Below are 26,990 nucleotides of genomic sequence, written 5' to 3' on the forward strand. Positions count from 1 at the left end.
CTATTTCCATTTTCCAAACATCCACCTACTACTGTGCATAGATAGAAATCGCCCTGTGTCATCACCCTTCGCCCACCCTTACTCGGCGTTCAAATTGACGCGACCTTTTTTTTTAATTCTCCACTCACCGCCTCGAGCAACGCGACGACCGCACTAGCAAACTTTCTTGGCCGATCACCCTTGTGGTTAAACGAGGGCCTGTTGTCAAGTTTATTTGAGTGCCTGCTTTCATGTGATTTTGTTTACTCTCACTTGATCTCCTTTGCTCTGCTCTTGATACGGTTAGATGGCTATCGGGTAGAGACTGTCGCTTGATACAGTAGGTTCGTTTTAAGGGCAGTTAATCATCCAAGTAGGATGATTAATTAACAAGGGGATTGCTACCCCCATAAGGTAATACTAATACCTCCTCACTAGCTACTTCCTGGACGGACGAGGGCTTAGTCGTATTATGCAGCATGACAATCCCGTTTTCGACGGTAGCTAATGATGCGCTGCTTCATTAATACGCTTTTTCTAGCAGCTTATTCGCCCTCCTCTTCAATCTCTTGATTTTCTCGGTCTTTTGCCGTTTGGTTAGACTCTTACTTACTTTACTCTTCACTCTAGTCGGTACGTCTCAGGAGACTTTAGTCAACTGTCCTCCTGTCTGTTCCACGAGAGAAATTCTTCGGCCCTCCAAGAATTCCTCGACGATCAACCCGTCGGCACGTCTACTCCGACGCCATCGTTGTCGACGTCAACCGACGATCACGACGGCCACAAGCACGAAGTGGAGGACTGAATTAGATTATAACGCGGCGGAAACGTTTCTGAACGATCGCCTTGTTTTTTCCGGACTATCTTCTTGAGTTTCCATTTCATAATAACGTCGTCAGACGCAAAACAGTTTTAGAGAACCACAACGGATTCGCATACTTTGGAGAAACGTCCAAGGGCGTTTACGGTGCCCACCCGCGACACCGACTCCGGGCGTCGAGTGTCGAGATTCTCCTCTGGATGCTGGCCCAGTATGTCTGGCGTGAACGAGTTGAGCAGCACTCGACGGGCAAATCGTCCCGCAGCTATTGTGCTCGTCGTCCGAGAGGTAGGGACACAAAAGAGAAAGAGATAGAAACAGTGTGGAGAGCAGAAAGACGGTAGCAGGCAACAAGAGCTTAGAAACAGTTCCTGTACCCCAAATACTAGAGAAGAAGAGTCTTTTCTCTGGACTGCTCATTCCTGACTCTTTCTTGACGTCATGTTGTGGCATGGAGACAGAAAAGTGCGCCAGCAGCAAGAGGCTGAAAGAACTCTATTGTACGCTGGCATCGGTGCACTATCCGTGAATGTCACCGATAGATAGGAACATCGAAAACGTCGATATCCTTCATAGTGTTGTGTATTCACTCTTTAGTTCTCAGAAAGAAATGCAAGAGAGAGAGAGAGAGAGAGAGAGAGAGAGAGAGAGAGAGAGAGAGAGAGAGGGAGAGGGGGGAGAGGGGGGCGAAGGAGTGTAATGGAACAGTTTTAGCACGATGCTTCTACCATTCTTTTTCGTTCTCTCGAAGAAACATTCTATCGGAGCGGTAGATATACTCTCACTCTACTTCTTCTCTTACCTTTTCTTATCTCAACAATTCTTTCCAGTAATACTCCGTCATCAGTCGAAAATATTCTACACCGCACTCTCTCTTCTCTCTATCTCTCTACCTTGTATGACCATACTCTTATGAGAATTGTAATATGTGGAATCATGTTAACCCTGGCTCCAGCAATAGGACTTTCTCATTACTCTATGCTGTTTTTTTCTCAGTCATCTCTCTCCCTACCTGCTTTCGAGACGCTCGGCGCCAGGACTCCTCTGGTCTGCAGGGTGCAGACGACGCGCACTCTCAACGGAATTTGCAATCGCCTCGGCGATTCGTTTTCTCCCCACGGGTTGAATGAGGATGTGGTACGAGTACGTCCATACCGCAAATACTTAGAATGCTCTCGCCAACCACTCATCTGCCCTCAAAGTCAAGAACCAGAGAAAGACTAAGGAGCGTCTCTCAAGTCGTCTCTCTAGACATGGCCTGGTTTATCGAAGCTATTCACATATTGCCTATCCGACTATCTGCCTATCGAACACTTGTCCCTTCTACTCACTCGCATCGATCACTTGGAATAACTTATTCTCGTCTGATATCACAGTCATCCGCAGATCCTAATCCTATTAAATCTCCTCTATAAAACTGTCCGAACTGCCAGCTTCGTCTTTCTTCTCGAACATTTTACCTTCTACCTTCCACCTTTCCTGCTTCTCCTGTCGGACCAATCGATCAATCCCTCGCCTCGCTGATTTCTTCCTTTAAATCCGAGAAATGCGACCTTCCATCCCTGCCAATCCTGTTCCCGAATAACCAATGTGTCTCCGGTCAGTCTGCTCGTTCGGCTCACTCTTGCACCGCAGGGGATCTCAGTCTCGTTCTCAGTTTCAGACCATTGTCCCGTTACCTAACAAATTCGTCTCTGCCTTTCGTTCCACACTCTTTTATTACTGCCTCACGACATTACTTTCCATCACCCTTTCGACGCACGAAACCCTACAAATCTCTTCCATGTGTCTTCTTGCACTGTTAAACTCAACGCCCTCAGTGATCCGTATGTCTGGATTATTGCACTGTAGGAGGATGCGGATTTTCCAAATTTGTAATATTCCTGACTTTTACTGTTAGGAAGGAAAATAATCAATTGGGTAAATGACGTTAGGTATGTATACCAAGGATGTTGCGGGAGTCTAGGGTTGATCGATCGATCAGGTTTTACTGAGCTTGTTTGTTAGTCCGGTAATACGTGCTGCAGCTGCATCTTTCTCGTAGGTTGGCTTCGCTGCACCCCATGCCCGTCGGTTCAGGTTGCTTGCTCATATAGAGTTTATAGTGTATACACTCTTAAAGATATACCTATGCCCTGGTTGGGTTGTCAGTATGCGTATAGGATAGACATAAGGTAGTTTACGTATATACATATACAGACGCATATATTAAGTGCCTTCATGTCAGCCAATATTTACTTGCTTCTCTGCACAAAGAGCTTTGAGATGCGTCTGATCTTTGCCCGGTACAAACTGCTCATTATCAAAGTACGCTCGATAAAGAGCCGCGAAGTTTACCTATCTCTTGCTCCTCGACCTCTCGACCCTTGCACCCTCTACGATTCTATAGTCTTGAGACTTATCCCGTCTGCTTGTAACATCAGAAACTGTATTGGTGTATGCGTCGAAAACCTGTATGGAAGTGCATATACGTATGAGTAGAAGAAGAAAGGCCTCTACGATACAGCATAGTCACATACGTTACTCTTAAAATGAAATTGCTGGCAAATTCGTGGATAGTCTCGGTTTTATGAACTGTTCATCTTTCACGCGGAAACGACACACGTAAGAATCCGGAAGTTCGCTCAAAGAAAAACGACCCGTAAACTGCGGTCAGGTTTATTTAATTTAGCTGTTGGTACTTTCTGGTATTTTCACAATTTGCTATACTGTTTGCGCAGTCCTACTCAAGCGCCGAGTCTCCAAGAGGTCGAGTCGCCAATTAATCCAGGTAGGTAGGTCTTAGGGAAATAACGCAGGCCATATCAGTATACTACTATACGAGTGTAATTTGACCTAACATAATCTAACGATAATTCCGAGTTTAGCACTGAACGTTTTAACGTGGTCCACTGGCATGTTTGGGAAGCAGCTAGAGAAAAAGTAGTGCCGTGCTTCTACTTAAATGGGTCCTTGTGGGACCCCTTAGTCCGTCTGCCACCGGCGCTATGCTGGAAAACGATTGACGCGCGTCTTGTGAATATTTTTCAAAGCTTATGATTTCTTTGAATGGTAACATATTAGAATGGCATGGAAATTTCAACGCATCGGTGTAAACTTAATACTTCGAGTGCACTCGGGATTTTTTTTACCCCAAAATTGCATGGGCCCTTTACAACTCGCCAGAGACCTATGTACTCGGAAGGTTACACTTTTTACTTCAACTATGGTCGCGAAAATTGGACAAACAACACGGGGTTTCCGTTTCTTGGACCCCAACATTCGGGTGAATACAATATCCTGTACTCTTACAGTAGTATGACCGTTCTCTCTAACTCTGAATTTTAGGGCCCGCGCTACTGTCTATGTTCTTGATAGCAACGCCATCTAGCCAAGCATGCACTGCCTATAAAGATATACAAAACGTTTCATCCACACGTTTCATAGTGAATCGGTGCAAAAGTTCAGTGTGAGTAATCCTTAGACCTTAGAATAAGGGCGTCTGGTGTACATAAGTGTAAGTCCTGAGCGAGACTCAAATGATTTGACCTTTACTGAACGGGTGTGTTTACATGTGATTTCATGTCAAACTTTATTATTATATTTTGGGAACATTAACAACTCTTCTCACAATTTATGACCAGGCGTCGCTTCTCTTATGGTAGGGTTTCAAAATATTATTTTTTTCCCAAAAATAATTAAGATTAAAGATTAAATTTTCTTGCAAAATGTTTCATTTTTTCATAGTAATTAACGTGTTCGTGCAGATTTTGGATAGTCGGAGGCTGCCGCAAAATGTATACATAAACATAAAACGTGGGTCAATTTTGTCCGCGCGTAATTTAGACCGCTCGGCATTCGGGCATGAACTGACGCAGGGGAATGACCGTTGGCATCGAGTTTCCCTTCCTTACAAACTTCTTTTAGGGTGGGGGGCGACCACGAAGCTGTGACTGCTGTTCAACTTATTTCGTAAGTTCAAATCGGCTCTGACAAAAATGACTCAGATTTTAGGGTTAAGGGTTAATAATCATTTGTTTAAAAGTTATGATTTTTATTATAACAGTACACTTTAGGTGTTTCATTTTATACAGTGTGTCCGCAAAGTCCCGTATCAAATATATACCGCTAAACTCGTAATAAAATTTTGGAAAAAATTGTATTTACAAAATTGAACAATTATTATCGGATTTAAAGAAAATTGCAATTAAAATTTGAAAATTTCCACCAACTAAGCGCGTTAGTTGATCGTCAAGAATCAGTGGAGCATCAGAAGGATGTTTTGTCTTCCCTGTCTTTTGTCGTGTTTTTGTACAATTTCTTTAAATGTACGAGGAGTCTTTTTTAATTCGACCAATGTATATAGTGAGTTGGGTAATCTTTTAATATTCATTGGGGAAAATGCTCCGCCAGCTCCATGTCCCACTGTTTTTTGATAATCAGTTAACGTTTTTGGTTGGTTAAAATATTACATTTTTACTTGCAATTATCTCCAAAACAGATTAAACAATGTCAATTTTGAAAGTACAATATTCTTCATCAATTTACCACGATTCTTTCGGTATACATATATGTGATACGGGACTTTTTGGACATCCTGTGATCAAAGAAGGCATATGAGATTTTACAGATATTTTGAAACAAATTTACCCATTAAAAATCGCGTTGAACACAACTGACACATGCGTACAATTTAAGGATGCCAAAAAACATCTGTACGAAGCAAGGCCGACAGAAAGCCCGGGCCGAGAATGGTTCATTCTCTTCAAAAGTCATTGAAAGGAATTAATTCGGTAGATTGAATCGTTTATGTACATATATAGGTACATTCATACATATAAATATCCCTTCAAATTGGCAGAGCGTGAAGCACCTTTGACTTGTAACTCTAGCGGTAGATAAGGAGAGAGGTAGCACAATGGCAAACGACCCACGAGAATTTCCCTGGAATACATGGATGCTGGATTACTTCACGTTCTCTTTCAATCTACTTCGTCATGGAAACTTTTCTACTCCTGTTATTGTTTTAAATTATGCGAAATGATGCTACAATAATTTACATCGAATACTCTTCGAACGGATAAACCAGTTCTTAATTGGGTTTCATGTTAAAATCAAATCAATTGGGCCGAGTGGAGTTCCATTCCTAAATTTGGCTGAGCGGTGTACAAGAATAACTTCGATGCAATTTTTTTCGATTTTTCATACTTAGGGGGCTCTACGGCTTCGAACAGGATATTGATAGCACAGTACAAGATAAAGAACTTATTCATTACAAAGAACAAAAGAGAACGAGAGCGTACGTATGAGTACCCAAATCATTCGATCAAGTATCATCCCCGTGGACCGTAAGGTTATAAATCAAGATGCCGTTCAAGAAATTGAAGGAGTGGCTGAATTTATCATCATTATGGTTACTCTTATCTATTTACAAAGTTAAGACTCTGCTGTATGATTATTCCGAAAACAGTATCATGGCATAATGCATTTAAAGTACATAAGTCGTATAATAGCCCCTATAGTCAACTCTTGTGACTCTTGTGAATCGATTATTATAAGATTCGTATATATAACAATCACGTGGTTATCAGATCGCAAAGTAATATTAGCGTATATTTGTGAGTATTGTCAACAACCATTAATTGATATTTTATGTACTTAACTCTAGGGTTAAGTATATTAATATATAGTCCAAGCCTTGAAACGCTTTTTTGCCCCCGTAAAGTCATTAGAACCGGTGATATTCAATTTTAAAAAATCAATGAAAAACGCGTTTTCGTCGCATTTTAGCGAAATTTCATAAATTTTAATTTATTTTATTGAAAACATTTGCGGTGAAAGTTTTTTAGGAGGATGTAAACTTTAATTCATTGACTTGAATTACTTGTGATAAATATTTGATTTTCCTAACTTCAATTTAATAAAAAACAATCATTTTTGTGCAGTAACCTGCTATAAAGATTATGTGTGAACCTGTTGAACTAGTAACACGGTACTGTTATTTTTTTACTTTTATTGCTAGTAAAACTACTACAACATTTAACTATGCCTGTATAGTATTCACAATTCTATTTTTATGCCGTGTAAATAAACTTGGTTATACATATATACAGAAAGTAGTTGAGATAAGATCTAAGATAAAATGAGGAACGAGGTTGATAAAAATGAGTAATAATAAATAGTAATATGTACTGGAATAATAGTAAGACAAAGGAAGATGTAGGAGAGAAAGAGAGAGAGAGAGAGAGAGATATGAAGCTGAGGGGTGAGCAGTGAGAGGTGGCTCAACGTAACAGGGATGGGGTGGACCAGTGGTAGCACCGACCGCCAGCCAATTACTTTAGAGCTTCGTATGTTAATTGGTTTCCCCGGGAGTTACGGCAAGGAGTATCAGGCCAAGCCAAGAAGATTGGTAAGCCGAGATCACCGTTGGGACAAACGAGATGATACGTTAAGTCGCTCCCAGAAATTCCTATATCTTATTCCATCATCTATCCGACACTAATGGACAGTTTCGAAAATTTAAAAAAGTTCCGTAAATTGGTGCTCTGTTTTGAATCTCGGCGTCTTTGTGAACGGCAACCGCTAACGAATGGATCCTTTTAATTGGAGCAGCCAAACCATGTTAATCGAGACACGCTACAGGAGCATGTAATTTGTGGGAGTTTCAGCCTCATTAAGATGAGTATTCAATTACGTAATTATACTTATTAGCAGTTGGACCTTGGATCTCTGGAATACTCGGATTCTCTTTGGTTCTAGCAAAAATAGGTGCAATGTATTGTAGCGTTTCATAGGGATAAATTGCCCTTTCCATTATTTCCAATATAACTATCGAGTTAAACATGAAATACCTTGGCAGACTTCGAAGCCTAACCGCTTGCATCATGTGATTGTATATTATGCATTCAACGTTGTAAAAAAATTAATTCGTGGATGTAGAACTTTCGAAGTAGAAGTGATCGACATTTACGAATGTTACTCTTCCATCTATATGCTTGTGATTTTTCCTGTAAATTTCAACCCGAATGGTTATGTCTATGTGGTTCACCTAGATTTTCGATGTATATTACACATACCCGTGTATGATATTTCCACATATTTACGCATGTACCGTTTTTAAACGGGAAGTCTTAGGTATCTGCAAATTTTATTGTATCATCTACACTTAGATATTAATTATTTGTGTAAATTTCAAGGCAATAGGTTCAGTGGGTCTTCCATAACGCTGCGCACAAGAATACGCGCGTATAAGTATAATATAAAAATTCCGAATTTGCAGATGCGGTTCACGGAAACCGGAAATGCTGTACATCTGTAAATATTGTTGTTGCGTCCACGTACGGAACTTGATATCACTTATAAATGTTGGCCTAATGGGTTTAGCCGTTTGTTTGAAGTTTTGCTGACATAATTCTGCATGCATGCATGCACACGTCCCTCTTTTTTAATGGTAAATGTATAAAACATTTTCATATGCTCCATCCTGTCGTGCCTAAAAAGCATGAGGATCGCACCACCTGAAGGTAGTTGTATTATACAAATCTAACAGGTGAGCTAACTTCAGCTCGCATAATATTCCTGAATGGTTGAAATATAAAATTCTGATGTATAAGACTCGAAATTATTCCAGTAAGCAATGTTTTCCTTAAATCAAAAGAGATTGGTAAAATTCCAAACCTACAATTTTTGTAGAATGTCGAATGCATAAAAATTGACCATATGATCACAAGTGTCAGTGCCATTGATCCACTCAGTGCACAAACGTCCTTATCCTACCGATCCAAAGGATCCACATCTTCCTTAAAATCAACAGATGTACTGGTATGTACTGTGACGTTGCAATAATCCTGTCACAATAATCATTTCAATTGTAACGTGACGTCCAGTCACGACTCGTTAGAAAACCTTCACCTCAGTCATCAGCAAGGTGGTGCCTCCGGCCTACATTTCTAAGGGATTCGTAGGTCCAGATTTAAAAAGGAGGAAACGGGGGCAAATGGTGGACTGGCCACGGAAGCATTTAATATCAGTACCTGATAAACTTTAACCTACTACGATCTGTGTTTCTGCGGAGGACGTCGGATGAAGGATTTTTTTTTAATAGGTCGACCGCAGGCAGTGGCAAGGAGTAAAGCCTCAGAAATAGGGATCCCTTCGGCAATATTCGGCATACCGACCGTGAATGTCCTTCTGGGTTCGAACAATAGCGATACTATTAGGAAAATTGTAGATTGCGATTTTCAGGATTTCTCTTAGAGAACCGCAGCATGCCAAATTAAGAAGTAAGAGTGCAATTCAGGTGTGTGGATAAGTAGGTGGGTAGGAGGAACACAACGTGCCTGACGGATGCCCGGAGCCAGGAAGTAGCATCTCGACTGGAAAAGATAGGCGGTAAACGCTCGGCCAATTTTTGGATTAAAATGGATAATGGGATAGCCAAGTTCTTAGCAAGTAGGTACCAGGCAGACGATCTGATTCAGAGAAAATCTCGCGAGCGTGGATACCCAAGAGGCAATGGTGTGAAGCTAATGTATGTAATGTGAATATCGAAATACAGACAGGTCTTGGGAGAGCTAGTTATCACGGCTCAGGATTTTCGTGAGCTATCTTAGGGAGCACACTATACAAGACGGGATTTATGTTGTAAAATCCTTCGTTTATTTGGTTGTAATAATGGTATGCCATTTGTTGCGTAATTATTGGAGCTCGTGTTCGACGACTCCGGAGTTTTCTGTTTTCGTCCCTATCGTTTGGCAAAAACGGCCATGTTGTGCCGCAACGGCACCTGGCACCCAACATTTCAGATTTTTAAGGATTTTAGCACGTTGGGAGCGACGTTGGATATTTGTAGGCTAATTCGGGAATTGGCAGTACGTCATACAATACATCCCTAAAAGGACGTATTACGTTTCCTTAATAATTATTGTATGCGCACTACTGACAATTCCGGGGTCATAATTCCAAATTTAACTATATAAGTATGAAGACTCTTTGTCAATTCAGCGTTATTTTCATCCGGAGGACGAGCTTCTCAAGATAAAGGACTTGATGTCTGTAATGCTCAGCTCTTCTTATAGACCAATGTTCGATTTACCGGTCCTAGATATAGATGCCATAGGAACGTGGATAAAAGTATCGAGATCTCACGACGTTCATTTTACAATCGGTAATCTCAAAATCAGTAGGAAACTGACTAAGGTGAGATTCGCTCTGGCTCAACATTATTGCTTTCCTGCAAGTTAGACAATCTTTGAGTATCTCGATACTGAGTCAATGGCGTTGTTGAATACAAGATGCGCTACTTTTCTTCTCGCCTTATTAGACGTTCCGTGATAGAAGTGTGATGCAGTTCATCTCGCAATGTAAATTTGGCCTTGCGTCATAAAGATCTTCCGCAATATTACTGTTATTGGCCAAAGAATCATCAGACTTTCAAACAACTACTTGATATGAGAAATTTACAATTGAACGATGGACGAAAGCTTTTCCATGTGCCTCTGTATTGATCTTTCATTTTTATGGTGACAATTTGTTATTAAAAATCATCTTAGGCGCGGAATACTGTAAAAACAGAGTGGGCGATGTATTTATTTATTTATATATTTCGACCATTTAGGTGGGAATCCTTGACAAAGGGAAGTGATCTAGTGTAATATAATTCTTATTTATTTAAACAATAAAGAGAAAATGATATAACATGAAGATAATAAGAGCTTTATTCGGTTCGTGCGATAATCCGCAATCGACTCAATTACGTATAGACAATAAGAGTAGTAAGACACGGGTAAACGCCTTTTTAACAAAATCACAAACGCTCGCTAACGCACGCACGCAAGATGTAGTATTATACGAATGTGGAGAATCGTAGTGACGATTGTTTTATGTGCGTGATCGTGTTGGACGAGATGTAGCCGGGGAGATTCACCTGGGTTGCGCCTCGTGCCCCTCAGTGAGATATGTGTGTAATAAAATCCAATCCGTCAAAATGATTAGGTGTTTTAAAATCGGATGATGGCCCATAAACCTAAGAGATCGGTAGAAATACAGTTCTGATAAAGTATCGTCCTATTAAGCAACTTCTATGTTATCGACGATAAATACCTGTTGTTACCGCGCTCGCAGCTTACAGGCAAATGGGAAGAGCTAGACTCTTCCCTTTGTGAAGTTAGTAAAATTTGTGATAAGTGGGAGGGCACGAGGGCGCTGTCATCTAGACATAATTTCGGCGCGCAAATACAATTGTCGCGTTACACTAGCAATAAGGTATTGAGAAAATACACGTAATAAAAATTGCAATTTCAAGGCAGGTTACGATATTTTCAGTGAAATCGAGCGTATAACCTCCCTATTGACGACATATTAATTTCATAAATCTTGAAAGGTTCGCAAATATCATTCGCTTACTTTTTGGTCGATATTTGATTTGGTATCTTCATTTGTTCTTTTGTCGACTTTTGAATGATTGACTACAAAGAATCCGTGTTTGTGTTAGTGTTAAGGATGTTTCACGGCTTATTCAAAATGATTTAATTATCTTGAAACTTTGATAGATAATGCCTTGAACTCAAAAAAATATGGTATAAATTTATTTAGATATCTTTTTTATACAATTTAAAAGTTGTTGACTGTTCTTGCAACCGCGTTTTTGGAATTGTGTCGAAATCTGACATTATTCTGTCAAAATCGAGAATAAAAATGACTCCTGAAATTTATAGACTAGCACATTAATTCAAGTATTTATTTCTGAATCCAATGATTAACAACACATTCTTATTCACAATGTAGTCTCAAGATGTTGTTATTTGAAGGTAAAAAACGATTATTTTGTTACGGTATGTAGGGTGTCTGAAAAGTTCCATATCAGATAAATACCACTAGAATCGTGGTAAAATTCTAAGGAATTACCGAACTGATCGACCAAAAAGCAGTGAAGCATCGGATTAGCAGAGCATTTTCCTAAATAAATCGATAAAATTTCTCCATTACCACCAACCAAGAGCGTTAGCGGATCTTCAAGAATCAGTGGAGCATCGGAAGGACGTTTCGTCTTCCCTGTCTATTTTCATGTTTTTCGTACAATTTTTTTGGGCGTAGGAGGAGCCTTGCTTAATTCGACCGATGTACTTAGCGAGTGGGGGAATTTGTTGATATTGATTGAGGAAAATGCTCGGCTAATTTGATGCCCCATGGATTTTCGTCGAACAATTAACGCCCTTAGTTGGTGGAAAATTTCCCATTTTTAATTATAATTTTCTCCATAACCGTTTAAAATTGTTCAATTTTGCAAGTATTGTTTTTTTTTCAAAATTTTACCACGGTTTTAGTGGCATATATCTGATACGGGACTTTTCGGACACCCTGTATATTAATATACATACATATGACGTATTTTTTATCACATTTTTAAGTTATTGAGTAATAGGAGATTATATTTAGTAATCTAGTGTACTATATCTAATTTTTTATACTTAATTTATTGATTTTAGATTTCATTTTATGCAATGTATTTTGCGGATTTTGAAAAGAACATCTGAGATTTATTTTTTGCAAGGTACGTTCAGGTCGTATTATTGGATAAACGTATGTCAGTACTTTTTAGAAATATTATTACATTTAGAAAAAATACCCACGTAAATCGATAGTAAATGAATTTTTTACTCATTAACGTTCACTAGAAACATGTTTATGCAATTGATTTCCAACAAAACCCTAAAGTATTAAATAACTGAGTACTTTTCGTTTTTAACTAAGTTTTGTTTGAAACTGTATACGTGAAACAGCCTTAATCCAATTTTTTCTCTCATTGCAAACCAGCGCGCCTACATTATGAGGGTGTATAAACGGCACCGTTATGACAGTACAAGAGTATAATTACCAAAAACACGTCTGGTGCAAAAAAACTACACCAAATACATAAGCACTTGTACACTGGAATAAAATATCAACCGTGCGTTATTGTTTTACATTTAAAAATAGTAAACTCATAACATATGGCTAAATAAATACGTACTACTTGATTTTAATTTGCATTATGTGAACAGATGTCATTCTGTTTAAAGTGCACAACGAGTATACGTAATATCATTATAATGTGTCTGGAAACTGTAATCTGGGTGAAAATCTATTGATGTGCGGAAGATCAAGGAAAGAAATTATTGTGTACGTGTATCTCATGCATTTGATGATTCACAGATTTGAGGCGGACCCTTGATCAGACCAACTAAGATCTATTATACTACGAGGTATGAAAAAGATCAATCCGAGGTCAATGAATGATTATTCGTTTTGCTTATATCAATCTGCAAATGATCAAACGCATGTTAAATAGACCAAGAAGTATGGGGAAACTTCACTCGCCACGCATGAGATACACGTGCAAAATAAGATCTTCCGCCGATCTTCCCCACATCAAAAATTTTTTACTGGAGAAACGTCTACTTATTACACACTCGCAGGATACATATTATAATGTATACATCATCAGTAACTTAGATCGCTAAGGTATAACTTCGTTTACCTGAATAACCTTTTCTACAGAAATAATAACGTCAAGTAGGCATCGCGACACGTATGATTTCTGTACTCCTCTAGCGACGTCGCGCACATCTTCGAGGTATATAAATCCAAACAATAAGGAAATTCAACTGCTGGGCCCCAGGTATGTTTCCTCGCATTAGTGTTTACTTCTACAATCAATTTTTCAAATCTTCCAGCTGCTCAGCTTCATCTCGCTGAAAATTATAGAGGGGAATGTGGGGGCGACGAAAGACAATTTCGGAATCGTTAAAGAGGCGCGCAAAATAATTATAGAGTGGGTAGTGTACCGGTTTGTTTATTAGAGCTAAATAAACGAAGTAATTTACAATATAAATCCCGTCACCTGCAGTGTACTCCCCAACGATGGCTCACGACCATTCCTAGTCGTGGAGGCCAGCCTACCAAAGACCTGCACCTATTTCGATGTGCCTACCGAATCCACCAGTTTGAATTTCTGGATTCTGATTTCAGATTCGTAATTAGTGACCCCAAAACCCCCCGAGTACCAAATTTCAAATAAATCACTCGTAAGAAAAAATGTATTTAAAAGGTTAAAGATGTAAAAGTGTGGTGGTCATGTGTCCCTTCTGCCTCCTCGAACTGGTTGGAGATGGAAGCCGGAGGCACCACCGTGCCATCGCTGGTGCACGAGGCTGTGGGGTCTTTGTAACGAATCGTCCTGATGCCACGTAAAAAAATAAATAAACCAGTGCGTTTACTGGAGTTTGCCACTTATACTGCTCATATCATTCAGATAGTTTATGAAAAAACATTAAGATTAACGTTACAAATAGGTGTTAAAATGGTACACTAATTCACTAGGAAAGAGATGAACAGGAATGCTCGGCAAGGCCGAAATAAGTCCGGAGTCCGAAATATGAGCAAGAGACTTGTTAGAGAGAGTGGTTTCGGTTGAAACATAAACGAATTATATCTTTATTATTATTATTGATCAACCTTAAAGATTTTTAAAATGAAATTTCGGTCACTTTTTCTTAAAATAACAGTAAACTGATTAGGCAATTATAATTTGTTCGCTACTAATAGCTAGCCGATTAAATAATTTTATTTTATTCAACACCGTATCCCCAACTGACACAGTATTCCCTATAATACACCTAATAAACGCTTCTAATACAACATCAACCGTGTCGGCCATATTTCGTTGTCTGCTGTTCTCTCTCATTCATACTATGATAGACACAGTATAACCACAAAGCCCCAGATGATCTAAAAACGAATAGTACGTTGCAAAGACGACGAAGACGAAATTGACATTGTTAGACCTTTCTCGTCCCCTTGAAACACCGTGATCCCATAAGCCGATCTCTGTCATTTTTGTGGTAATTGATTCAGCATACCCAAAATATATATAAATATATTGCACAATTTTACAAAATAGGGCTATTTCTGAGATATTTGATCCTATCCGCAGGTATAACTAGTCGGCTCGTCTAAGAATAGCCTGGTCGAGTCTCTTCATGAACGAGCAAAGCCGTTTCAGACAAGGTGCCATTTGGAGCCTTTTTCAAAACGCTTAATGTTTGAATATTCCAGTACCAGACTTCTGTTTCAGTTTCCGACCATCCGTAGAAAACTATATTTCTATCTTTCTCGCACACGACGTGGCTGCCAGTACTGGTAGAATACAGGTCTGGTACTGGAACGCTTATCTTATGTGCATTCACTTCAAAACAACACAATGCTGCTTCCGCCTTCATGCGTTACTCATTTCCTAAGAATCTTTACTTTATCTTTCTTTTCGTTAATAATTAACAAGAAGATATTGTTCGCTGATACGACTTGCTTGTCTAATATAAATCATGTTTTACCTGGATAAATTGGCCTGATTTTTCTCTATTATGTCACTACATAAAGAAATAACAAGTAGTATCTCGTAGGTATTTTTTTTTTATAATGCAATCAACTGTTCCTATTAGGAATATTGATTTCAAATTACTATTTATTATTTCTGTTTGCCAGTATACCTTTCTTTCTTTATTCTTTGCTTTATACTATATTATTCAGCGTCCTCTAGGGCGTTGCTGTATTAATGTTACACTTACTTACTTACAATATGTGCTTATTTATTCTTCTTTTGACTTATATCACCAATGATTTACCTGCTTATTGAAAAGCAGCCAGTTGTTCACATTTGTTTTATTCGTGTTTCCCTAGAATTGAAAAGAATAACAGCTTGTGTTTAGTGTACTAACATAGGAAGCTGAAACGATTGCCTACGCTGAAGATCTAAAGACTCAATCTCGTAGACTGACAGGCAAAGAGCTTAGAATACAAGCATATCAAGTCTCTGGAAAAAATAACATAGATGACCTACTCACAAATGGAATAGCATGAGAGGAAGTGCTGCGCGTATTTCTATTCTGTACAGGTTTTAAGATAATTTTTTTTGTGATCTCTAGTGAGAATCGTTTGACTTCTAACTGGATTTTCAACGTCGACGAAACGGTCTTTAGCATTGTCTCGAAGTGATCTCATCTTATGCACTCACTGTTACAAAAAGATATTAATTTCGTGAATGCAGAACTTTCAAAGTGGAAGTGTTCGACATTTGTAAATATTATTGGTCCATCTACTCGTTTAGAATTTTTCCTGAATATTTCAACCCCATTGGTTGAACGACTCTCTCAGCATTTGTATACACAGTTTTGACATCAGTTTTTAAGATCTTTACCTATATGCCGTTTCAAACAGAACGTACTGCACTTTTGCAAATATTGCCTATAAATTTTATACCAATTGGTCTAGCCATTTGTTTGGAATTTTGCCTACAAAATTTTACCAGCATATACATACAAATGCATTTGCATACGCGCAAGGACATACATTCCTCTTCTCCGATGGTGAATGCATGTAAGACAGTCCTAATTATTCCTAATGCCTAACCATATGCCTTATGCCTAACCAAGTGTAGCCAGAATGATAATATTAGAAGTCTATGTTACCGTACCAGGCAACTACGTGTCATCGATGTTTGTCTTTCCGCGTAAACGGACGAAAGTCGAGTAGCTAGATGGAGTATTGCCAGGAAGTTGAGATATATGCCATCCTAGTGGGTAGATGCAAAGTGATCTCTTTTTGACGAGATTTAAGTGGTTCGTGCAGAAGGTTCCTCTAACGAAAGAATTTTTTTCTCTTCGATGGTCAAATTACACGTAAAAACAATCTAGAGGCCTGTCAAATGTTAGGAAGACGTAAAAAATCTATCTGATGATATAAAATTTAAACAACGGTGAATGAATTGATGTAAATAATTTGATCCCGTCCAACTTGTGTGTCAAACTGATAAATATAATACTAATGCTTGAGCATAACGATTGAGCTCATTCTTGGGAAACTCATGGTCAAATGATACAAATCAACAATTAGGAAGAAACTTTTTAATATAATTTAAAGCATTTTATGTAACTCATGCATGAAAAACACTACTTTTCGTGCCTCCGAAGTGTGGCGAAAGTGGCGCTTTATATCTATGGATACGATAAAAATACTGCGCATGCGCAAATCGGCCCAATTTTACATTATCGCACTAGTGCTTTCTTCTCGCACTAGTGCGATAAAGTAAACTTTGTTCTCGCGCGCTGTCATGAAATGCATTCACTTTGGAAGCCTTCCTTGCTCTTCTTATGCCTGCCTCCTCCAACGAAGAGATGTTCCAGTCACTTTGGAGGCACAAAAAGTAGCGTTTTTCATGCATTCCTTACTGAAAATATTATGCGATACTGGTACAATAAAGCGAACATTATACGCAGTTTGTGAAGTTTGTCACACTCGCCGCACTCGTAAAACAAACAGCACTCGCCTTCGGCTCGTGCCGTTGTGTTACTTGTGTGCGGCTCATGCGACCATTCACCGCCTGCCTATAAAGTTCGCTTTCTCGCACTCGTATCGCAAAGTACTATTAATTAAGCATTTGGAAGAATAATTGAAAAATCAAGATTTGTTGATAAATGCTCATAAATGCTTTTGCAAATAGGTACTTCGCAAAATTATATTTGTAACATTTAGCCTGAAATACATTGATTAAGGGTTATATGCAATATAAGAATTATATTTTGAGAGGGATTCTGAAAAACTTATGGCTTTCATATATACAAATAGTGTTAATTATCACTTCTAACTGATCCAATATTTATAAATTGGTTTGGGAACTTAGTGGGTAGAGTGTCACTCTCCTCACTTTGAGCAACCTTGCAATTACCCTTTCAAAGCCCATTCCAACTCCACGTGTCCAGTAGTGGAAGAATTTCGAAATTCATATTTAATGTATATTTATAGTCTCGTAAAGAGAAACTCACACCGAATTTTCCAAATTCTTCCGCTGTTGGGCACTCGGAGTTCCAATATGATTGGTAATAATTACGTTAGGTTAAGATAAGTTAAACTCTAATGCCAGATGCCCCAAGATTAGACTTTTTCTAGAAAAACTATTAAAAAATATGTTTAAATAAAGCTACTAATTACTAATTAATGAGCATGAAATTTTTACACCTGTTTTTAGCGATTGTGCTGAAGTGGCTGTACCAACTTTATATGCGTTTAGTATACATGGTGAACAGTCGTTATTTTTCGAATAACTTTCGTAATGTGCATATATGTATAGTTTTTGAATGTCATATATATTCTTACAAGATGCAAAGATTATTGCTCATCTGTAAATATTTCCCTATTCAACGCTTTTGATCCTTGGAGTAACACGCAGCATTTGCCGCTGCAGTTTGAATATGAACTAGCCGTTCCGACTCAACGCAAGTCGTTGCAACCCGACGTGAGTCGAACGTACACGAGTTCACTTGCACTATAGCTGCTAGCCGGCATTATCAAAAGTGATCCAATGGGCACATTTGTGCGAAATAAACTTTGTGTGGAACTTTTCGTGCAAAATGATCACAAATTTGTTAACAGTATCCGGCAATTAATTTATCTTATACATTTTTCACTTTTGCAAATTGTGTTATATTGTCAATGGGAAAAACCAATTAAAGTAATGCGTATAATTAATTGCGGTGACAGGTACCACATTTCGAGGGATTTATACGCGTATACAACATGATATTATTGTAATATCATTATTTTTGTGGTACGATTTTTTATACTCCCGAGTAAAAAAATAATTGTAAAAAATATGTTTAAGCCTAGTGTCCGTTTCAGGTATTTTATCTGTATTTTGTTAGAGTTCAGTGTGCTCTTTGTATCCCTACACTTCAGGTCCATACATAATTATTCCCTTAACTAAATAATCCAAGAGGATTATCCATCATTTAAAATTATTCTTAAACACTCTCTCCCCTATTCTATAAACTTATCCCTACGATCTTAGCTTGTTTTTTAATTATATAATATGTGCTTCTTCGTTTCTATTTGTTTTGAATGTATTTACCAGATATTTCAATTCTCTCATTTCCTCTATACCTTCTCATATCCATTTTCTTTTCTATCCTCTTCCTTCTGTTTGGAGACATATTATTTTGTATTTTTGTCTATTCAGAATTAAATATTTTTCTCCAGGTATTTTTCGAATCTCCTTAATATATCTTTCGTCTCTTCCTCTTTCTTTGCTAATATTACCAGGTCATCAACATAGGCGAGCGTTCAGACCTTTCCCACTATTACTCCCTGGAATTGTTCTCTTATTAGGTTTTCTTTGATGTCTGATAAGAATAATACAAAGTTAGCCGGGCTGAGTGGATATCCTTGCCTTACTCCTCTTCTAGTTCAAAAATTATTTGATGCCGCACCTACATATTAAAATATTACAGCGAAAATACCTCCATCCAGATAGTTGCAACTAAAAAATTCCCACCAAAAGTATCCCCAACTTCAATTATTTTCGATCGTGCCCTAAGTCCCTTTAGCAGGTAGTTCGTCCCTACAACTTGGGCCCCTTCATTTCTATAGGATATCAAACAGCAATCGCAGCATTGGTATATTTTGAGTTAAATTTGCTCGCTTGCTGACCAATAATAATACCAATAATAATGATCAATAATAATATAGGATACTGGCTCATCACAGCATATTCTATTGTATAAAATATATAAAGTACAATATTTTAATAATGTTACTCATGACATCGACATCATTGTAAAAACATTTGATTCTCATTTTTTCGACTTTTTGAAATAAAAATTAGTTTCTACAGTGCGATTCTATTGTTCAATTTCTTTTGCTCCAAAATATTTTTATTTCTCAATATTTTAATTCGAAGATATTCCGGACTGCGAATATTTTAGAGTGCTACCGATTCTATACCTCTTACTTTGTTACATTTCTTGTTTTTATGTATATTTCTTTTATCCTTCTTTTTAATTATTTAGTAATTCCTTAGTTTTCTAGGATTTTCCACAGCTTCTGATCGCATATCAAGTCGAAGACTACCTTCACGCCTACAAAGAAAACAAAGAGTTTTCCTCTTTTTCTAATCAACTCTCTTTGTATCACGTTGTTCAGGATAAATGTATTATCTATCGTGCTTCTACCTTTTCTGAATCCTGCCTGCGTATCTAGGAGCGGTTTTCCTTTTATACTATTGCATAGATTTTATAATATGTGTTAAGTAAGGTCATTCCTCTGTAGTTCTTAACAGGTAAGATTTTATTACTCGACTCTCTAATATAATAAAATATTTGTTACTTACTGCCTTCTTTTTTTTCTTTATACAAATATTTAGCTTTGAACTTAGGTCAATACGAGATTCGACAAAATTTTCGGGTTCACTATATGAATTTCAACCCTTACCTGAGGTTGTTGAAAATGTGCTTCGAAAGCAGCATGTTTGAGGAAAGACTTCAAATGCTGATTTTTAGTTCAACATACAATATATCAATGTTGGTTACAACAACTAAATGTGGAAATAAATCATCGGACAGTTATTGCGATAGATTTTCATAATAACACTGTCGTTTACATTGATTCGCTTTACAATACTTCTAACCGTTATATGTATAGTCGAAAGAATAATGTCTTCTATAGAGTCATACTGAAGCCAAATTGCAGATAAGTAACTACAGAGCACCAGTCAACCGCTCCTGAATTTTGTGTGTTTCCATTGATATTTCCCGACAGCTATGTGAAGGAAACTGCGACATTTATACTTATCTTTGGGTACACATGAATTGCCCCTCTGTACTCCTATTTATGTAGTCTGAGTAACTGAGAACTAACATGATATTCGGAAATGCCGAAAACCGTCCGTATTTTTTCATCTCTGGCCTACCTACTCATGTATCATGTTCATTCTTTTCGATTTAAGTTTATCTTGTAATTTTTACTACCTCTACGATTGGAATATTGCATACACTAATCTCTAAAAGATTTTTACCTTTGATCGGCAATTAGATTTTATAGTTATTTTATTATTTTATAATCGTGGGATAACTGACCCCTTAAATTAATAAAATCTGCATGGTTAGTAATTATTCTGCCATAATATCCAAGTGAATTGAATTTATTTTTATCAGTCATATTTATATAGTCAGCCGACGAATTCAAAGTAATTTTGAAATAGTTCGAAAAGAATGAAGTCTTTAGCAAGGCATACTTGTTACTGCATGAAATATTTGTTATGAAGTATGCATATGCATAGTTTTATATTAAACATATTTTCTTTGTCCATTTAAGCATATCTTTATGTTATTTTATGAAAACCCACCCATGATTTTGCTTAGATTGCGATGGTTGAGAACTGTCAAAAGTATACATTGACCTCGTGGACTGGCTATATCTTTAGTCTAGCAGCTTCTCTCCCTATGTCCCTCTCTAACTATTCCTCCGCGATTTAATTACTTTCCTAGAAGGATGCGGCACAAGAACGAGCGACAGTAACTCGGGCCAAACGTCGAGAAGATTATAAACGAGGGCTTCCAATTCGTCAGAGTAGATGAGAGCGGGAGAGAGTAAGGTCGGTGGAAGCCAGTATAAATCGTACAACACCCTGTGCGTAACGAGCTCTCTGCTTACCCCAACTTGAAGGTATAACCGCACTAATTTCAACTAAGATGCCTAATTCCTGACACGCAATGAATCTTAGACGACGGTCCGGTTTGGCTTATATCTCGTTGGAATATGGACGAGAAATCAGTCTGGAACGTGTCCACTCTCAGTTCATCTTGCTCTTTTGCTCTCGCGCATAAGATTCTCTACAGAAACCGCGATGGAGGCGATATCATGGAAAAAGCTTCGATACTAATTTTCCAACAGTCGTGCGGAACGTCGCAAGGGATTTACGGTCTTCGCTTCCTGAAAAAGCTCTAAAGCTCACTCGGAGTTTGTAGAGGAACGCTGCGCGATATATTTTGCTTAGGATTCATAGTCACGTAGCTCGCATAAAACACATTACCGACATCGGGAGTCGGAATTGGCTGAAGCTCATCCGATAGCTTTATGACGCTTTGCGTTTGTTTTCTCCTCTGAATCTTCGGTCACTTTCTAGCAATAAAATTATTTGTCATCTGCATAGAAGGATTTATTTAAGGTGTCATAATTCATAGACACTCATCCAATCATAGTCAATCAGTCAGTCAGTCAGTAGGCAGCACACGAACTAAAGGGTGGGGAGGGGGTCTTACTCATTGGATTTGAGCATCGTCGAGAAAAGCTTGTTTTTCGAGAACGTGTTTTGAGTTTACGAGTTATACTTCGTGATCTTGGTGGCGTCTTACTTCTCTCTCCTTTCTCTTTTCTCTTTCACCTCTTTCTCATCCTTCACGTCTCTCTATAGGAGAGGTTACACTTTACGCACTACTTGGGATGCTCTCGCCTTTGGAATGCCGATAGGTGCACTCGAGACTCTCTACTTGCCTAACTCTCTTGAGAGAGCAGACTTTTGAACTTGCCGCCAGCGAGATACGCAGTTCTACATCTGCATCTGAATTGTTTTATCAACTAATGACTTACCAGTCGTTTCCGGTCTTGGCCACGTTTTGCCGCTTGCGACCCGTCTGGTGAGGTTTAGGCTCAGCTACCATGTTTACGTCTGAAAGCAGAAAAATTCATCGTTCTTATTGATAGAATTGTATCTAATAATTAATAAATATATTATAAAAAGGTAATGAATTTATGCATATAGAAATAAACAGATATGCAAGTATGCAGGAACACGAACGATTTTCCTTTTCTTCCCCTCTCACCCACAAAGTACGCCACTTCGCAGCAGCACGTGGCTGCTTCTCGATATCATTTCCAAGGTGGATAACTGAGAGTAAACTAAAGGGAGAATATAAGGAAGGGAAGCGAGTTAACTCAGAGACGAATAAAGAACTGTGAGATAAAGTCAACCTTGTGGAAAGTTTATGGAGATGAGGGAGGCTGTGGGAGTTACGGAACATGTACGATCCAGCAGCATTGCTGAATGGGTAAACGGAGTGAGGGACTGAAGAGCCAAAAAGTCGTAGGGCCAGTCTCTCTCAGTCTCCTCGTATACTAAATTGATGTACAGCTTTTCAGCCTCGAAACCACGCAAGCAGGCGCCTCGGTTGATGAAAAGCAAACATGCTCGTGATTCCCGTCCCGTTCAGGAAAGAATATTGACTGACCCTGGCTAACTAGCTTCAGCCAAGCCGTGGTAAATGAAATGAGAGTCACTACCCTTTGGGCTTCCAACTATTTTTTTAGGTCCACTGGCGTACACGATACCGGAAGTTGGTTACGTGATACTCGTGATGTCCCTACTTTTCTCCTACTCAAGATAAGATTGTCTTTGCATTATCAGTGAATTATGCCCTTCTCGTATGAGGAGGCAGGTTTGAACACAGCACGCTGCCATCAATTTAATACTTGCCGCTGAAGAAGGAGGGGAAAGAGCAAAAGCATCGGGGAAAGGCAGAGAACTGGATGAGAAGGCGGATTGGAAGGGGGTCCAGGGTATCTGACTCCTGCCAGAAGTGGAATGGAATTAGCGATTGCAGTTGTCCTGCAGCCAGCGTGGCGCCTCGAACGGGACGGCGAATTGCAAAAGGCGCTTAACTTCTGTGAAAAGTTTAACCAAAACGAGGTGCCATCATCCCAGTTAAATATCCAGCCGTTCGCCGTTTCCGCTTCCGCTCGTTGGACGGGCAAACTAGCGAGCTGGCGAACGGCGGATGGCTGGTTACGTGAGCTTCAGAAGATTTGCATATGTTAATATTACCACAGAATCATTGGAGTCAGAAAGTCAGAGAGCTGGAACGGGTGAGAGAGTGAGAGAGTAAGAGAGCAGCGTGGAAGATACGGAGGAAGAAAGACACGGGGAAAGAGAGAAAGAGCGCGCAACCGGTGCACTACCGGATTATCTTTCCTATTTATAAGTCGGCTCGTACTTTCCGCCATTTCTAGGCCCTTTGAGCTTTTCCACGAGATGAAAACGCGACCCGAGATAGCTTTGCGAATTATGCTCAGATCTTCAAAATGGTTCCGCGAGGAATATTTCCAAGATCGATTCTAGGATTAGCACCAGATTCTCTGGCTTCGTTTGCAACTACTAGGAGCGTGGTTAGCGCTGCCGCGTCGCTAGCGTCGTTTAACGTAAAAACAAGTTGCACGGGTGTGAAAGATAAGCCATTTACGGGAAACACCGCGAAACGAAGCGTAATGGCGCGCCTCGCAAGAGCCTGTTCTCAAATGGCAGAGACTTGGTGGCTTTGACACGGCACTAATTAACGTCCCTGAGTTCGTTAACTTTGTCCTCGTAGAATCTCCCTTGGCCACGACTTTCGCACTTTTTACCGGTGCTAACGAAAAGCCCCGTGCTTCCGAATGCTGTGAATACGCTGGGTACACCGGAGCGTCCACATCTCCCCCTTTATATGTCCACCGTCATCTGTCGAGTTAACGACGCCTGTGCCCACCGTCGTCGCGATGCCTCACAGTGCCTGCTCTCAGGTAGACTACCTACTGCTTGGCGATCTATTCTCGGACGTATCGGGCCACGTCAGTCGTTTAGGACTCGTTCGCGGTGTCGTTAGTCAGTTAGTCGCCGTGGCGGGCCCGTTTATTTTCAGCGGTCAGGTACCACGTAGGCTATTTGCTATTTGCTGCGGCATGCACCGTAACAACTGGGTTACCAAAATATGCTCGAACGGCCCATTAATTCCATAACTCTGGCTCTAGCCATGGTATCGGATACACGTGGCAGTGATGGGGTATAGATGTACTGAGTGATACACTTGACCGAACGAGCGCAAATAGTCAGTGAGAAATTCTTTAATAAATTTAGTTAATCATCAGATCGGAGAAAAGTCAATCCTCGCGCAAGCGCAGCGGCCGTGGCCCTCTACGAGTATAGTCGCAAGCAGGTGAGCGTATCGACGCACACCCAACTTCTCAGTGGATGAAGCTAGTAAAAAGTACTGCCGAGGCACGTAGCAGTATCTCAACGAGATTTGCCTATACAATGCCGGTGTAGTCTCGTGTATTCGGAGATATTCTGGGATATGCTAGGATATACCCGGATATTATACAGCGTATCACTGGATCTCGCAAGCTAGGAGAACTTCTCGGCTCTAGTAAAGTAAGATTTTGTATACATCCCTGAGCAAACATGCAAACATGCAAACACCCTGAGAACAAAGATAGCTTGTCTGGTTTATCGATATTCAGAGTCGGTATGTTTTCATGGATGCTGCAAAAGTGACAGTATTCCGTTATTCAAGACAGAAGATCTTCAGCTTCGCAGTATCGAGCCGCGAGCTCAAGATGCTTCGAAATTCGTTGGGACACTATGTATGTTCCTCGCGACCGCTCTATAGCATTCTTATTTCTGTATAAGGTATTATTCTTCTCTTTATAATTCGAGAGGCGTATTTGCAAGGCTACCGATCTTCCGGCTAACGGTAAATCTACTTTGGCCGCCATGTTCTTACCGCAGATTCTCAAGGGTTCTCGTTTATTCTGTGAATTAGTGAATTTCCCTCACTTACCGCGGAATCAACTCCTCCTCTGCAGCCGGAAAAATCAAAGCCGCAAGAGTCGAGGGTGCAATTAGCCAAGGAAAGATGGACGGAGGGTGAGTGCTGCCTCTCGAAATACTCGAGCCGCTAAGGGAGCCCAGGAAGTTCAAGAGCGAGGGTGCTCAAGAGGAAGAGGATAGACAGGAGTCGCACCTTTCTTTGGAGAATATCACTCGGCGCAGTAGTAGGATAATATTTCGACCAAGGGAATTCTTCTTATCGACTTGGTTAATCCGCATTTTCGCGTTGACGACACCCCTCTTTGTCTCTTTTATCCGTCGTCAGGGCATGTCGTCTATGCCCCCTGTCCTTCCACGATGTCCTCAACGTCTGACAATATTAATTATCTACTCCTTTTCGAAAGCGCGTGGCACTTGAGAGACGTCGCGACGGCGTCGTCATGCCCGTCGCGGTCGTCGTAGTCGGCGGTCCGATTCGTTGAAAGGGAGCAAATGAAAAACATCCACTTTCTTAACTCAGGACGTGCCTCGGGGTAAGAACCTCGTCACTGCTCGTGGGTTCTGGTGGGAGGGCACTTAATGGAAATGAAAAAATTCACTAGGAATTCATTAAAATTTAGCCGCCAGTCACGCTTCTCAGTTATGCCCTTGCTTCGCACTGACATTTAGATCCCCCCCCCCTCTATCTAATGTTTTCCCTTTCCTTCCTATTATTATTTATTATTTCGAATTTTAACGCCTTATTAAATTACCGGATTATATCTGTCCTCGTGATAGATTTCATATGCGTTTCTCTCTTGTCATTGAGATCCGGAAGTGTATAGGAACCTCAGTGTAAAACGATACGATCTTATCGTGACGCCTGTGGTGATTTGAAAACAAAAGATAACATATGATAACTTGCCAGATATCTAGAGACAGAGGGTAGGACGGTGAATAGAAAGTTAGTTGGTATCACGTTGGGACGCCGAGCGTCGGATATCGATGTCACATTCAGCGGCTGAAGAGTGACGCCGCCCGCATTGTGAATTGTACTTGGTGAACTAACAGGCTACAGACCTGTAAACGACACTGCCAGTAATGGAATATGACAACGCGAAGCGCATAATAATCAACGACTTCCACCACAACTTTCCAATAAAATGAGTATTGTGTCTGACATTCGCTGAATTTCGAACTGTCCAGCGTCGGCATAGGCGTTGAATAACATCTACAACAGTTACAGTTTTCTCCCATTTATCCTTACAGCAGCCCCTATGACTCCTCTTTCTTATTGCAACATCTCGTCCACCTCCTGCTTTATGCCTATCACTTCCCTATGCGTTCTTGGAAGTACCTATGCATTTTCCCCCCGTTTGTCTAGTATCTAGTCAGAAAAATCTTCAACAAATCCAAGAACTCGTCGGAACTCTTAACAGATTATTCTATACCTATCGTAGTTATCCTTATCTTACAAGTATTTTGTTTCCTATATAATTATCTTGTTTTGATGGGGTAATTATACAGCGTTTGCTTCTAACAGTACGCTAATGGGTAAATGTGAGGTATGGTGTAGCCCAGATACAATATTAATAGTACTTAATTTTTTACATTTATTTATAAACATTAAGCGTTATATCGTTACAAATACGCTCAGGGATGACGTAATTTTAGATATCAATAACTCGTATTCGAGTAACAGTACTATTGCATTGAAAACTCACCCACAGCTAGTCCTGTGTCATTTCATTGAATACCTATTACTGATCTATAGGTGTCTTCCATAGC

General features: G+C 39.5%; 1 protein-coding gene across 8 annotated transcripts in view; it reads right to left on the reverse strand.

The window, feature by feature from the left end:
- LOC107265923 overlaps positions 1-26,990 on the reverse strand; it is a 199,863-nt gene that overhangs the window by 39,963 nt on the left and 132,910 nt on the right. For 7 of the 8 annotated variants that reach the window (XM_015735850.2, XM_015735851.2, XM_025083182.1 and 4 more), the window contains one exon: positions 22,235-22,313. In XM_015735850.2, coding sequence (XP_015591336.1) covers positions 22,235-22,313 — 79 coding nt within the window. Of the gene's footprint in view, positions 1-22,234; positions 22,314-24,040; positions 24,174-26,990 lie in introns of those variants that run through there. The other variant, XM_025083185.1, reaches the window with a different exon arrangement.

Source organism: Cephus cinctus, unplaced genomic scaffold, assembly GCF_000341935.2.
Source record: "Cephus cinctus unplaced genomic scaffold, Ccin1 Ccin1_scaffold0255, whole genome shotgun sequence".
Lineage (NCBI taxonomy): Eukaryota > Metazoa > Arthropoda > Insecta > Hymenoptera > Cephidae > Cephus > Cephus cinctus.